Source organism: Berghia stephanieae, chromosome 5 (assembly GCF_034508935.2).
Source record: "Berghia stephanieae isolate SIO BIC M18660-M18661 chromosome 5, UCSD_Bste_1.3, whole genome shotgun sequence".
NCBI classification, from domain to species: domain Eukaryota; kingdom Metazoa; phylum Mollusca; class Gastropoda; order Nudibranchia; family Aeolidiidae; genus Berghia; species Berghia stephanieae.
In genome coordinates, this window is record NC_088364.1 from 78,998,089 (window position 1) to 79,014,580 (window position 16,492).

The 16,492-nt window shown below is 31.6% G+C and overlaps 1 protein-coding gene across 3 annotated transcripts in view; it reads right to left on the minus strand.

Moving 5' to 3' along the window:
• The window catches only part of LOC144973668 (uncharacterized), a 121,379-nt gene that overhangs the window by 47,149 nt on the left and 57,738 nt on the right, over nt 1-16,492 (minus strand). For all 3 annotated transcript variants that reach the window (XM_078916401.1, XM_078916403.1, XM_078916404.1), the window contains 8 exons: nt 12,584-12,853; nt 11,081-11,246; nt 7,357-7,541; nt 6,355-6,443; nt 4,881-4,946; nt 3,814-3,939; nt 2,140-2,271; nt 1,340-1,451 (listed from right to left, as the gene is read on the minus strand). In XM_078916401.1, the coding sequence (XP_078772527.1) occupies nt 1,340-1,451; nt 2,140-2,271; nt 3,814-3,939; nt 4,881-4,946; nt 6,355-6,443; nt 7,357-7,541; nt 11,081-11,246; nt 12,584-12,853 (1,146 nt within the window). The remainder of the gene's footprint in view (nt 1-1,339; nt 1,452-2,139; nt 2,272-3,813; nt 3,940-4,880; nt 4,947-6,354; nt 6,444-7,356; nt 7,542-11,080; nt 11,247-12,583; nt 12,854-16,492) is intronic.

The following is a 16,492-nucleotide window of genomic DNA, read 5'->3' on the forward strand; positions in this document are numbered from 1 at the left end:
GGCTTCTAAGGTCTGTGTTAATTATTTTTGAAGCCTCTCTGAGGGTTCTATGTAGTTTGGATTTTTCTTTTGTTCCACAGCTTCCATACCACGTTGTGATGCCAAACGAAACGATACTCAATATTAATGACTTGTAGATTTGTATCATGGTCTTTCTGTTCACATTGAAAGACTTGTGGACTTTTCAAATATTTCAATTACCCAATTACATATTATCAATCAGTTAATCTGTTGTTCTAGACTGTGTTAAAACTGGAATGGTTTATACACATGGAGACATTCCTTCGCGGAGGCTTCAAGTAACAAGTAAGATATAAAAATGATATGCAGCCTGTTATTCAAAAAGATAGTTTTATATGGTACCTAAAAGGGCTGTGGCTTAACAATGCCATATAATTATGTCAGGGTTATAGTGCTTGATATTGAACTTTTACATACACTTATGAACAAATCAATCTTTTGATATTACATACACTTATGAACAAATCAATCTTTTGATATGACATACACTTATGAACAAATCAATCTTTTGATATTACATACACTTATGAACAAATCAATCTTTTGATATTACATACACTTATGAACAAATCAATCTTTTGATATTACATACACTTATGAACAAATCAATCTTTTGATATGACATACACTTATTGTCATTTATTCAAATAGAAATGTTAGTTCGATTTAAATGATAAAAGCGTTAAAGAGCAATAAAACCAGCTGTGTTCAAAGCGCTTTACAACAGCATAGTTGAACATGTGGGACTTAACATGACGCCTACAAGGAGCTCTAATAATTTTATTTTCGACAGAGATCATGCTCTTACACGTTAGGTACTCATTTTACACCTGGACCCAAAGAGAATACATACGTAAATAGTCTTCTCCAAGGACCCAATTTTGTGCCATCCAAAGCGGGCATCCCTTGTCAGAAGCACTGTCATACCACAGGCTGACAAAACCAATGATTTTTAACAAGATATGTTTCTCAAGGCAATCTCATTTATATTTGACACAGTTCTTTGACATCAATGATTGTTTCTTATGTGCAAGGCTTGTTAATTTAATCTCAATAAACACAGATTGTATTTTGTTTTGATAATTTTTTATCCTTTTAATATTAATATTAATGTTGCCAAAGGTTATCAATAGGTGGTCAAGTGCACCCTTCCTCACCTTTTGGTGATTGAACAGAACACATTGCCGAGAACAAATGGTAAATTCACAAAAACGTTTTTAAAGGAATAAATATTTCATTCATTATAAAACTAATGGGACTTTTGTTTGACCTTTTAATAATCACTACTTTAACTATTTTGTTTGTTAGCGTACAATACCTGTTTCGTCCTCAAAGGCAATATTTGAAGTTTCATACTTAAGCCAAGATGAATCGTTCCTTGCTGTTTCTGCGTCTTTGGGAAGCGGGAAATAGCCATACGATCCTGCAGCCTGATTAAATAGATATTGGAAGACAACAAGATAGGAAATTCAAATTCTGATCCTTTGGTTTTGATCTTGTAACTCTTTACAGTATTGTGTTTGTCCTGAGCTTTGGATGGAAAACTATAGCTTTTATTGAGAAATTATGAGAATTGAGTTCAAAATTTAAAGTTGAGAATTATAACTTTTGAGAATAATGCCATATAATATTCACAATTATGGGCAAAAGATAACATTTTAGTAGTAAAAATGATATATCAAAATTACTGCAAACTTGTCTAATGCTTAATACATACAAAAAAAATCGTAGTCAGTCAGTTCACGTACAAAATCACATAGATTTGCTAAACTAACAAGGCATGGTAATGTTATCCAACTTTGAATAAAAAACAACAATTATTTGCAGTTTTCAGTCATATATGGTAATCAAAAACATGTATAATCAACAAAGCAGCACTTATAACTAACTTCAACGATTCAATTTTTAATGATATATGGCTCTGAAACTCCATGCTTCAAAAAATGAGGAAGAACTATGTGGCTTCCTCATGGTCATAGAGCACATTCGGTTGGTTAGTACCTTCTCCAATTTATCACGGAAAGAAAGACCCTTCTGCTGTTCCACATTGTCTGTGAATGAATCCTCAATATCATGTTTTAAAAATTCACAAAATCACAAAGTTAGAGCTTTTCTTACATCAGCCATAGCTCCAATAGTTGAGTAGAGATTATCCATAGCCTTCTGTATATCTTCCTGTGGGATGTTCTTCATTTTAACGGGATCAGCCAAGTTTGTAATCATCTCATCCACACCATCCAGTATAGCTCGCTTAGTAAAATAAAAAAAAAGAGTATGGTGAAGCAGAGATGAATACGCATGAGAAGGTAGTCATTTTGATAATTTCCTTATCTAACCCAAATTGCATTCTATAAGACAAAAATTTCAACGGCGGCTCAAGATAATAGTGCAGAGAAGTCGTGGCATAACACCTTATACTCTTCAGGATCCAAACTCATTGGAAGTGTGTATGTAACCAGTCCCTTAGAGGACTCGTAATGAACAGGTTACATATTGAATCATAAGGTAGCATAACTATTTAAGTAGCAGGATGAGTAGGCAGACTTTTAGGGTTAAGGGACGTTCCACAGTGAGGAGGGATGATCTTTATTGACGACCAGACATATATTTGGGAAATAAGAAGCCATCACTCTGTAAAGCAGAAAAGCAGAAAACACAAGGTATGTATCCAGTCCTCCGAAACAGTGGTTTTACACTTCCAATGAGATTGGAACCAGTTTTTTTTACATCACACTTTTATTCCTTATCAATTGTAGAGCAAAAGAACCAGTAATGATCCCAGGTTTAAACAAGAACTTTTTCTCATCCTCATGTCCATCCAGTATTGACTGATAGACAGCCTTGTGATAGACAAACATCCTATACCAAGAGTAGTGGGCAAGAATTGTATATCATTTTACGCTAGAGAAATCAGGATAGTTTATTCTCTCTGACGTCGAACCAAGACCATAATATTGTCAATCAGGTGTTGTATTATTATTATTATTATTATTATTATTATTATTATTATTATTATTATTATTATTATTATTATTATTATTACCATTATTATTATTATTAACATTATTATTATTATTATTATTATTATTATTATATTATTATTATTATTATTATTATTATTATTATTATTACCATTATTTTATTATTATTATTATTATTATTATTATTATTATTATTATTATTATTATTATTATTATTATTATTATTATTACCATTATTATTATTATTAACATTATTATTATTATTATTATTATTATTATTATTATTATTATTATTATTATTATTATTACCATTATTATTATTATTAACATTATTATTATTATTAACATTATTATTATTATTATTATTATTATTATTATTATTATTATTATTATTATTATTATTTATTATTATTATTATTACCATTATTATTATTAACATTATTATTATTATTATTATTATTATTATTATTATTACCATTATTATTATTATTAACATTATTATTATTATTATTATTATTATTATTATTATTATTATTATTATTATTATTATTATTATTATCATTATTATTATTATTATCATTATTATTATTATTATTATTATTATTATTATTATTATTATTATTATTATTATTATTATTATCATCATCATACTTTGAAGTTACATAAACGACATTCATTCTTCTCAACGGGAGAATTTAGTATAATTCGAGTTTGTTTAAAATTTGAGACCAAAATAATTTTTATCGTTTAGTTCATTCTAACATAATACCAGATTGAAAGAACTGGTCACAAATAACTTCTCTTATCTTACTTGGGTATCATGATCAATTTCAGTGGGTTTTGAAGTGACCTCAGCCAGGGCTCCAGACACTTGTTGAATGGATATTCTGTCGTCTATGGACATATCCAGAAGGAAGGATACCATTTTTGATCTCAACTGAAAAAAACGAAGCGTAACTGATATAAGTATAAAACATAACAGCAAACATCTTGGTCGAGTCCAAAATGGGGATAAAGGAGTGCCTGCAAGGTAATTCTTTCCTAATTACTTTTTCTGTCTAAAATTACTCTTGAAGACCTGAGATGCACATTCCTCCCACCAAATCCAAGCATCAGTAACACACTTTATAGTCACCTGGAACAACTACAAAAGACGACTAACTTCTACGTCATGGCACAAGACCGAAGGGCTAGAGCTCAGGTGGTCGCTGGTTCGGATAAGTAAGTAAGTAGAGTAAATCTAAAATCACAAATTGAGCCAAAGCAATCAACAAAAGTCATCACAAAACGTGTGATACTCAGCATCGCTGGGTTTTTTTTCTTCCTTTTTGAGATGTATAGAATCATATTCTCTACGCTTAATATGTGCAATGAATATCGATGGCAAAATAAAATGAACTTTTACAGCGTAAAACTGAAACTCAGCATCAAATGTCCTGCTACAGAAATATTAAATCATAAGCATTTGAAAGTATTGCCATATTTATAAGTTTGTAAAAATGACGTAAGCAGGAACATTAAACCTATAGCTCATGTCACTTTTAGCACTGTGATAATTAATGGTCAAAGCCAGCCCAACCAAATAACTAAAACATTTAAATCATTTAAGGTTTTACTCGTCTAAGACAAAGTCTAACTAAAAGCCCTGCTTAAAAGCAATGTCTAAAAATTAAACACGATAAAATAGCTTTTCTAAGGGTCATAATCATGTACTTTGCACATTTAAATATTTATTTCTCATGATAGACCAGATATAGTAAGATCATTTGTCATTGTTAAGTGAAGCATAAACGTTTTATCACCAGCTCACAAGGAAACTTTAACATTATCTGCCCAATTATTTTTTATAAAGACGTTTTTTTATTGGATATAGATTACCTTTGCCTTACTACTCTTCAAGCTGTCATAGGCATATTGTTGTTCAATAGTAACGTCATCAGGAGCCTGGAATATATAGACAAAATACAATATTTTATTGCAGGAATGTGAAAAAAAGAAAGAATAAGAAGTAGTTGTGATTTAAAAGGAAAATCAGGGATAATTGAGAAAATAAAACACATGAAAACCAAGTGAAATTAGGGGAAATAACCCAGAAGAAAGATTTTTAAAATCCTATTATATGATTTGGATAGCTCATATGTGTAAATAGAATAATTATTAAAAAAAGAAATATTAGGGTAAATAGCCCTGAAAATAATTTATCATAAAGGTTTTAGGAACAAGTCGGAAAAAAAAAGAAAAAAGAAGAGAGAGGGTGGGAAGAAAGAAAAAATGTTTATATATCATATCTATCCATCCATCCATCCATGTGTGTGAGAGAGAGAGAGAGAGAGAGAGAGAGAGAGAGAGAGAGAGAGAGAGAGAGAGAGAGAGGAGAGAGGAGAGAGAGAGAAGAGAAGAGAGAGAGAGAGAGAGAGAGGAGAGAGAGAAGAGAAGAGAGAGAGAGAGAGAGAGAGAGAGGAGAGAGAGAGAGAGAGAGAGAGAGAGAGAGAGAGAGAGAGAGAGAGAGAGAGAGAGAGAGGATATGATTGGTTATAAATAGTTTTAACAATAAGGAGGAATAATTTGTGCAATCCACATTCTTTTCAAATATTAAAAAATCCATTAAACGCTATATAAATGATTTTGACGATGTAGATCTTTTATACGAGAAATTTTGTATAAATAAAATAACTAAAATATTAAATGACCAGTATCATCCACTAAGACCATCAATTATTATGTCAGAAAGAAGTGGTCGTCCTTTCTCTATTTCAACGAAAACAGAGAGACACCGAAAATCTTTTCTGCCGTCCAGTATTAGGCTTTATAACAACAAGCAATAATCATTTTATATAATTATTTCTCATTTTTACTTTTTAAAAATATAAATATTAATGTATTAATTTATTTGTTTTGCAATCTTTTCAATTTTTAATTTATAGTGACAGTTTTAACTATTTTACAGTGTTGATATTATGCATATTATAAAGCGCAGCTCTGGTTATAGAGCTGCTCCTTTTTTTTTATTTTTTTTTATATATATACATCCTATTTCCATTGTATTTTTATCTTACTGTGTAAATTATAACACGTCTGTACAAAAAATTTCCTTTTTGGGATGCAATAAAGTATTATTATTATTATTATTATTATTATGAAAAAGGTCTAGTAGAAAAAAAAACCTCCAACATTTTCGTTGTTTTTGCATCCAAATTCTCAATCTTAGGCTTTAGTGGCACATTCGTCCATCTATTTACCTCCTCCTCATCATGCTTATCATCACCCTGTTTATTCTTCTTTTATTTTCTTCTCCATTTTAATTCGTTTCAACCATTTGCGACAAGAGATTTGATTGTATTTAATAACTCACTTTAGTGTACATATTATCTCTAGGTCCTGATGAGGGTCCATAGCCTGTGTTCAGCCAGGTACTTTCAACCAGACAGGATTCGTGGAATTCTTGAAAATGAAATGCAAATTAGTAATGATCATTATATATATATATATATATATATATATATATATATATATATATATATATATATATATATATATATATATATATAATGTTTAGATGCCTTCGGATGTCATAATATGTTGCTGCATATTTGGGTGGGGGTGGGGGGGGGGGGGGTGGAAGGGGTAACTTTTTAACTCCTTGATAATAATTCAATAGGATTATGCAATCCCATTCAGAACCCCTTTCTTAGTGCACCAGACATCTCTAACTTACTATTGACCACTAAAATAAATCTTTCGTTGTTACCTCAACAGTCGTATTCCATCTTTTTCAAAATATCGTTCTTTTCGTGAATGGGCATAAAAGTAGTTGTACTATTGAATTCAAGTCAAGTCACTGTTCACATTCTCTTGGTCATGATTGCTGTACTCTATAATGTAAAATTTTAGGAAGGAGAATACTTTCTATATTGCAATGGCTACGACCTGCTCCAATCTCTTCTAACATTTATGAGATCTCATCCTTAGTCTATCCATAAAAACACAGTGGGGCTTGGGGCCGTTTGTGTCTAAATGCAATCCTATCATACATAGATTTTCTCTACATTTCGATTCTAAAGAAATGTCATTTAAAATTCGTTAGTTATGAACTTGAAAATTCACATAAAATACTACGACTGATCATTGATTGGATCTTTATCAAAACATACATTTGAACTCCTGTTAGATTTTTAGATTTTCTCTACATTTCAATTCTAAAGAAATGTCATTTAAAAGTTATGAACTTGAAAATTCACATAAAATGCTACAACTGATCATTGAGTGGATCTTTATCAAAACATACATTTGAACACCTGATAGATTTTTTGAAATATAGACGTAGTTTTACTTTAAATTAAAAAAAGATATCCACCTTCTTCGTTTTCTGTAGAACTATAGGCCAAGATCACGGATACTGCTGTCACCAATTCAGACACGGACCTCTGATCTCCCTCATGCAGCGGTTTGAAGAAAGGGTCATAATCGTTCTGTAGTACTTTGGCAACGTAATTTCTGATCTCTGTTTCAGCTGGAGGGTTAACCGTCACTGTTGCAATTCTAAAGATAATTGAAATCAAATTGTTTCAAGGCTTTAAATGTTATGAATTGTGCATACAAGAGCCCAAAAAGTATAGATATAAGGAATGTGCACTGTAGTGATATATTTCAATCGCCCTCAACTTTCCCAGTATTGTAAATAAATCAATACATATTCTCAATACCTACTATCACAGCGTTGCCATGTGTTAATCCTTATCGCCCTAGGCACAATTAAAAAGGGCCATGTGCTATAGCTACGGAGTTGACACTGCATTGAAACTGCTTCAATTCACACATTGGTGCTAGGCGAGATGGGCCATGTGGTTTGACCGTCATTGTAACGGGCACACATAACCGACCTATTTGGGAATTCACAAGATTACAAACACTACAGCAATGACACACAGAACACGATTGGTCTAAAGAAACCACCAGTGATGGACTAGGAAAGCCCAAATCCTGGAATATTGTTGGTTCCTTGTGATTCTCCAACTCCCGAGAGAAAAAAATATAAACTAGGACAGTGATCAATATCGCTCTCTCCCATTTAATCTGTTTAGAGCTCACTGATTCCATAAGGAACTCAAAATTTCTTCATAGCGAGAAACATGTGTGAATGAGGGTGGGTGATAGACATACATTGTGTTAAAAATTAATTAATCCCAATTAAACTTGTGTGTAGGAGTGATAATTAATATTTTGTTTCGCCTGGCCGTAAGCAGACACAACCTAAAATAACAGAAATCAATAACTCATGTTATCAACAGTAATTGATAATTCATGTTATTATAAGATAATCATTCACTATCTTATCTATATATCTATATATGTATATATTATTGTATATATAGTATGTATGCCTTCCAACTGAATGAAATACATTACACGAATTACATCAACTAATATGCTATCGCCAATGCACGATAGTTCTATTTAGTATTTATATGCATTGATTATGTTCTCATTGATACATATCTTTCTCCATCTCACTACTTTCATGTGTCCCGTTAATTTAATTACTAACACATCTTAAAATCAGTGGCGATGTCAAGGGTATTAATTGAAATCCCTCACGACCCCACTATTCATAGGAATATTAAAATGTTGCAACCTAGTCAAAGATTTGCTCCGGCATTTTCACAGATCGGTTACCAACCCAACCTGCATCGGTTACTAGCCACACCTGCATTGGTTAATGACAAACATGTATCAAGTTACCAACCAACCATGCACCTGGAGAACAAACAAATATCCATTTGGCTACAAGTGATACAGAGTGGAATCTTACAAGCAATCCACTGAAACAACTGGAATGAAACGGCGTGTCCCTATAACAGAAGAAACCTTAGCGCCGCCACCAGTCACCTCTAAAGCTAAGCACACTTACGAAGAAAAATGAATAGTTTGTGATACGGGATGAAAATTAAATACCCATAGCCTACTATAACAGGGAAAAATAAAAGTCTATGGGAAAACTATCTCCTATCTGTCTACTCCTACTTGCCACTCTCCCACATAGACGTGACATGCACTACTATTAACATTTCTTTAATATATTTATGATTTAAGATTCGTTTTCCACTTACTAACAACATTTAAAATTGAAGAAGTGATCTATGCTTGTTTGTATTTTTGTCTATAATTGGCATGGAATGTGTAGGTACAAATAAAAACGTTTTACAAAATTGGAAATTAATTGGTCCAAAATTTTTTTTTAGTTTATCATGTACACGCCCTTATCTAAGTAGAAGGTCCTTTAAATATTGGTACACGCTGAGCAGTACAATATACCGGTTGAAATGCATTGAGTTAAACATAGTGAATAATAATATAGTGAGTAATAACACTGACTCTTCCAATAAAGCATATATATTATTATAGATATATGTCATCACCTCTGAATTTGTTCTGTGTTTAGTCATTATATTGGTGGTAGGGGCATTTATGATGAAGATTGAGATGTGATTTGGAAAGAAGATTGAGTAAAAAATATTCCTTACTTTAATGTTTATTATTATAAGTTAATCAAAAAATATATTAATGCTAGAAACAACTTTTGTACATACTGAAAGGTAAAAAAAAAGGAAAAGAGAAAGGAAGGAAGGTGTCATAAATACTAGTTGACGAAACTAGAAATGTGAATTAACATTGTCTTTTTATATTTTTTATTATCTAACTCTCTTGTTCGATATAGAATCCAAGGGTGGCCACCCACTTTCCCACTTTCTAACCACTTATATGTTCATATTTCCTCTTCGACTTTTCAACTGGGTTTATTAATGTTGTATGGAGCCCTTTATTTCTAATGTCCTAAGACGTGTGACAAAAGCATTGTCGACTCTTCATAATATATGCCATAAAGAAAGATTAAACTGTTTGAGATTTCCAACATTAAAATATAGAAGAAAGAGAGGTGATTTAATTCAACTATATAAATTAGTTCATGTTCTTGATAACATAAAATGCAATGACTTTTTGATTATTCTTCAATTACATTCACACGTGGAGATTATTTAAAAATATTTATTTCAAGATACTCAACTTTAATTAGAAAGAATACATTTATATTCCGTACTGACAAAACATAGAACAGTCAAAAATTAAAAACTAAAAATGCTATAAATTATTGAATTTAAAAGTTCCCTCCATAGGACCTTTTTGATTTTAAATTCATAAATGACGGAGCATTCATAAGACTGTCAATAATAAGACTGGATGTTTTATGACGGAGCATTCATAAGACTGTCAATAATAAGACTGGATGTTTTATGACAGAGCATTCATAAGACTGTCAATAATAAGACTGGATGTTTTATGACGGAGCATTCATAAGACTGTCAATAATAAGACTGGATGTTTTATGACGGAGCATTCATAAGACTGTCAATAATAAGACTGGATGTTTTATGACGGAGCATTCATAAGACTGTCAATAATAAGACTGGATGTTTTATGACTGAGCATTCATAAGACTGTCAATAATAAGACTGGATGTTTTATGACTGAGCATTCATAAGACTGTCAATAATAAGACTGGATGTTTTATGACGGAGCATTCATAAGACTGTCAATAATAAGACTGGATGTTTTTGTTTGTTTCCTTCCACTTAAATTTTCTTCTATGCTTTTATCTGTTTTCTCCTTTTAAAGCATTTTTATCTCAAAGAATATGCAATGTGTAATTTTTTAATGTCTAATATATTGTTACTTATGTTTTAATGACATTTCAGGAACATCTGTAACATTTTAAAGCCCTATTACTGATATTGAATCAAGATCTCCAAAAATATCAAATGTATTTAAAAACAACAAACGAATAACTGATTTCAACAATACAAGGAAACATCCAATTGCCTCAACACCTAAACACACATGATGACATTCAAAAGCAAAGAACACTTGCACTGGACAGAGATTTATGGAAACAAATTACTAACTGGACACTAGAAACAGACTGACACACTCGAAGTAACACACACATTCACAGCAAGCATCCATATTCATTCATTAGTGATATGAGATGATGTACGATTTTACCTTATACATTTTTAACTTACTTCATCCTTCTCACAGCGTTTTTGGTATCCCTGATGTAGATATAAACGTCCTGTTGATAGTTCCTAAACGTTGGTCCTACCGGCAAGGCCACCTTTGTTAAAAAACCTCCTGATGAAGTTGGGTAGGATGTGATTTCTTTTTCAATTTCATCCTCGTGAATGAAACCTACATAGTGAATGACAATTATGATATTATTTTATTAAATATATTAGTGATATTAAATTGAAATGGTTTGGACATATTGAGAGACAAGAGAGGGAGTAAGAGAAAAAAGGGATGCCCAAAGACTAGATAGGTTGGATAGGGTAAAGAACAGTATGAAAGAACTGGGCCTGGAGGAGGATGATGCTATGAACCGAGATACATGGAGATGTGGCATTCATTATGGCAACCCAGCAAAATGCGGGATGAGCTGAAAGAAATTGAAGAAGAAGAAGTGACAAACTCTTAGCTATAATGACACATAAAACACAAAACAATTAATTTCAGGACATATTACAATTTATGCCATGTGAATTGATAAGGATCAGAATAAATAATTTTATTTACAAAGTTTCTCACAAAGCACTAAAAGAAAGGAAAGTTAAAAGACAATTTTCAATACAATCAGATAAATGTTCGCAACAATATTGCAAAAAAAAACAAATAGAATTATTCTGATGGACAAAAACATGTAATAATATTATGTTCCTCCCTATTCGTGTCAGGTAACATGTATGAACGTTTTCCAAATCGATTGCCACTATTGGCCTTGAAAACTTAAATCAATCTATACGTTGAATAGAACTGCCATGTGTCGTTTTTAGGAGTTAAATAGGAATTGCATCACTTATCAGATCAATTTACAACCTGCGAATGATCTAACCAAAGCACTTTATGTGCATTGATCTGATTTTCTCCTTACCTAAATTCTGGTTAATATCAAGAAAAGAATGAATTTCCCATGGTTTTTATGTAGTTACGGATTACCAAGTAAGCTTCCAGATAATAAAAGGGAGGAAAACTACATGATTGTGTTTTAATTTGTGTTAAATAGGGCAAACCTAGTCATCAATTCAAGAAAGAACACTGCATCATGAAATATATATATATATATTTTTAAAATATGCCTTCCACAACGACATTATAAGATATCGTCGCCTGGGAATTCCATGATGGTATATAGATAATTCATCAATTCATATATTATTATATATTTAAAAAATCACACATCACTCAACCATGAGCAGATGGCATATCATGACTTTGAAAGGAAGCTTAATGTGCGGCTACGTGGTCTTGTAAAATGACACTCGCCTTCGGATCGGAAGGTCCATGTTTCGAGTCCCCCCTCTAGGCAGCACATAATTGAGTCCTTGAAAAAGGCTCTTAACTCATATTCTCTCACAGTACCCAGGTGTAAAATAAGAGACCTCGAGTAAAGCATTTTGAGCACGTTTAGTGTAAAGCTCACGTCTTTTTAAAAAATATCATAAATCCTACAGGAATGAAAATGAACTAACTTGTTACTTGATAATCCTTGATTCCGTCTCCATCTTGCCAGTCCCAACAATAGACTTCCCACTGTTTCTTATTGTCTACAGTGGCAGTGGCAACCAAAGGAGTGATGGTGCAGTTCCCACCCTCTGGAGGTTGGTTCATAATGATGTTTGTTGCCACTTTTGTGAACAAACTTCCATCGCGAACAACACACTGTACTCTATACACGTCTGCGACATGCTTGTACTTGTCATAGAGTCGCGATTGCAAGGCCAGGTACTTTGAAAACACACCTGGATTGGGATAAAGAAGCATTTCACTTACATTCAATGGTAAAGACTTTATTCCATTTAACTAGTCAAGAATTAAACTTCTATTATATACATGGCCAACTGTATCATATTTTGCACATTGTTTAATAAATTAGGAGGTCGTAACTTAGTCTTTTCAGACGTTTATTGTTGTTTAACTCACTCAACCTTAACACCGACTATATCCATAGTTTACCCGGTTTACTTTTACCCCATGCCTATATATTACATTTTTCTGAGACAAATTATACGCGTAGTATCAAAGGTAATGTTTTTAGATTTTACATCTTAATGGTGGTTGAATAAAATTATCTATGCACATGCTCATTTTTAATACATTTTTTTCCAATTTTGAAAAGTAGCAAAAATCTTTAAGGTTGAGTGAGTTAAAATCATTACAAATATGCGAGTCTCATTATTTCAAATTCTTGATAAATAAATAAATAAATGATAAATATTGATAAATAATTAAAAAAAAAACAAAAAGCAACTATATTTATCTACTATAAGGAAATGGTTTTACAATTCACATCTTTCATTCCGTGACTATCTGTTACAAAGGTAGTACGATTTGAGTGCACATTGATGTGATCAAAATAAACTTTAATGCAGCAAACCATTTTCTGACATGTGTCAATTTGTATAATATAATGATAAAAGAAAATGGAAATCGAAATGGAAATAAGAATCTCCTTCCAATCTATCCTTTAAGCCTATAATATGCTATCTTGTCCTGGCTTATATTATATTCAATCAGGAAGTGTGACAACCATAATATTGTTACAAGCTACACATTTACAGATTTTCCTACCCAAAGATAACTTGCAATAAAAACATATCATGTTTTATGAATAAGGATGGAATGTATAGAATAGCAAGACAGGGCGTAATAAGATGTTAAGTATTGATTATTTGTTGATTTGTACTAAATATGCAGTATGTTTCAAAATGATTGAATAAGCGTTAAAGTTTCCAACTTCTTTTTATTCGTTGCACTAGATATGTGCAACTATTAAAATATAAAAGTAGTGTGGTTATTTTCATCGATAACTAACTTTATTCGCTTACTTTATTCCTTTTATTCTAAAATCAAAACATGATGAATGAAACACTACAGACGAATGAGATATTGTTATAGTGTTTCATTCATCCTGTTTTGTTGACAAAGGGGAAACCAGTAATGTCCATTTTATCTGTTTTCGTATATTAAATTGAAGCTTACATTCAATTTCATTGTTATTTATTTCTTCGAGCTTCGAGCAGCAACATTTACATTACCCATAAATCATTTGACGATAACGTTCTTAACGTTTTATTGCTGCAAAGGAACAGAAGGGTTGTAATAGGATTCAATAGTCTGATGTCACGTCCGCCCCGCAACGAGCAGCTTGGTTCTAATTTTTAAAATCGGTACTTTTTATTCTTCTTGCTGGCTAGAACTTTTTCACATGTCATGTGATCACAATGTATAAAACTCAAATCATGATCAGATTTATAATGTTTTTCTCCTTTTGATTCACTTTTATGCTCGTCGGAGAAGTATTTCATAAGGGCGTCTGCCATTGTTCCGATAATTTAGAACCAGTTACTAAGTTAAAATGCGTCATTACAAGGGAAGTGACGTCACGGCTGCTAAACCCTATTGGGAAGAAGAATTAGAGATCAAGAAGAAAGAGACTACACATAAGTTTATATAGATCTAACAGTGTAAATGACTTGATAGAGTTGTAATAATATGTTATTTTGGTATGCGACATGGATATGATAATATGATGGTTATAAAACGATGTGTTATTTTGGTATGTGATATGGATATATAATATAATGGTTATAATACAATATGTCACTTTGGTATGTGATATGGATATGTAATATAATGGTTATAATACAAGATGTTATTTTGGTATGTGATATGGATATATAATATAATGGTTATAAAACGATGTGTGATTTTGGTATGTGACATGGATATGATAATATAATGATTACAAAACGATGTGTTATTTTGGTATGCGACATGGATATGATAATATAATGGTTACAAAACGATGTGTTATTTTGGTATGCGACATGGATATGATAATATAATGATTACAAAACGATGTGTTATTTTGGTATGCGACATGGATATGATAATATAATGGTTACAAAACGATGTGTTATTTTGGTATGTGACATGGATATGATGATATAATGGTTACAAAACAATATGAGGAGTGAGTATGATTTGGTGTTAATCAATGTTAAATCGTATTTTTTGTTGTAGAAAATTATTTCATATTACACAGTTAAATAAGATTCATAAATAGTTGTACAATCTCATGCAGAAATTTCGATATTCCAAATTCTTACCTGTTGCACCTGTAAAACAGATTCAGTTTAAAAGCAAAGTTTTAGCAAAAAGAGAAATAAGAAAAACCTAATATAATTCAGAAGATAAAATACAAGCTGTAGTGCTCTAATTACCTTTATTGCCCTTTATTATTTACATTTTCTTGTCTCTCAACAAAGCATTGCAGATGATTGTAAGTCGTCCTTCAGGGCCATGCCGCCCATGGAGCCAGAATTTATCCTGGTTTCTATAACGTGAAACGGATATAATAGCCATTGCTTACTACCCTTTGGATAGGACGCTAGTCTATCTCAAAGTACTTTCCGACAGCTCGAACAGACCCAGCTACCCAATGACTGCTGGGTGGACATGGAGGGAGGAGGGAGGGGGGGGGGGGTGTGTCAGAAAAATCCTCCTCGTTTAATTGCCCCCGGGATCTATCTCGGTCCCTTTGTGTGTAAAGCGAGTGCTCTACCAACTGAGCTATCGGGACCCCCAGATGATTGTAAGTAGTTGTGAATAAATCAAGGTGTTGATGACAACAACAAAAAAGATGTAAGAAACTAGCAAATTTTAGAGAAAATTTCTGATCTCCTTTGGACAAAACTGAAAAAAGTGAATTTCAAGCATATGATATGTTGCTTTATACCAGGTAAAATATGAAAAACAAAACTTTGCCAACAGTAAATGTCCCTTTTCTTCTTTTTTTTTATATTTCAGAGTGGCAATTTTTCGGGTTTTTCATTCACAAAATACGTCCAGTAGAGTGACCAGATTCATAAATACATAATTTATCCACCTTCTGTTTCATGAAGCAAATTGCATTGCATGACACCCACACCCTTTCTTCAGGATTAGAAGCTAGTCTGTAGCACAGTACTTTTTGCTCACCAGATCTTCAATTTTTAGACCAATGTGCCCAATAATAATGATAATAATAATAATAATAATAATAATAATAATAATAATAATAATAATAATAATAATAATAATAATAATAATAATAATAATAGTAATGATAATAATAATGATAATATTAATAATAATAATAATAATAATAATAATAATAATAATAATAATAATAATAATAATAATAATAATAATAATAATAATAATAATAATAATAATAATACTCTTATAGAGCGCACGGTATCCTCAACAATGAGGCTCTTGGCGCTTTAAATTACATCAACACAAAACAATATTTAAAGTACATGGCATAAGGATTTATTGAAAACAGACAATGATTTGGATTCTCAGATGCTCTGTGGAATGGTGTTCCAAACAGA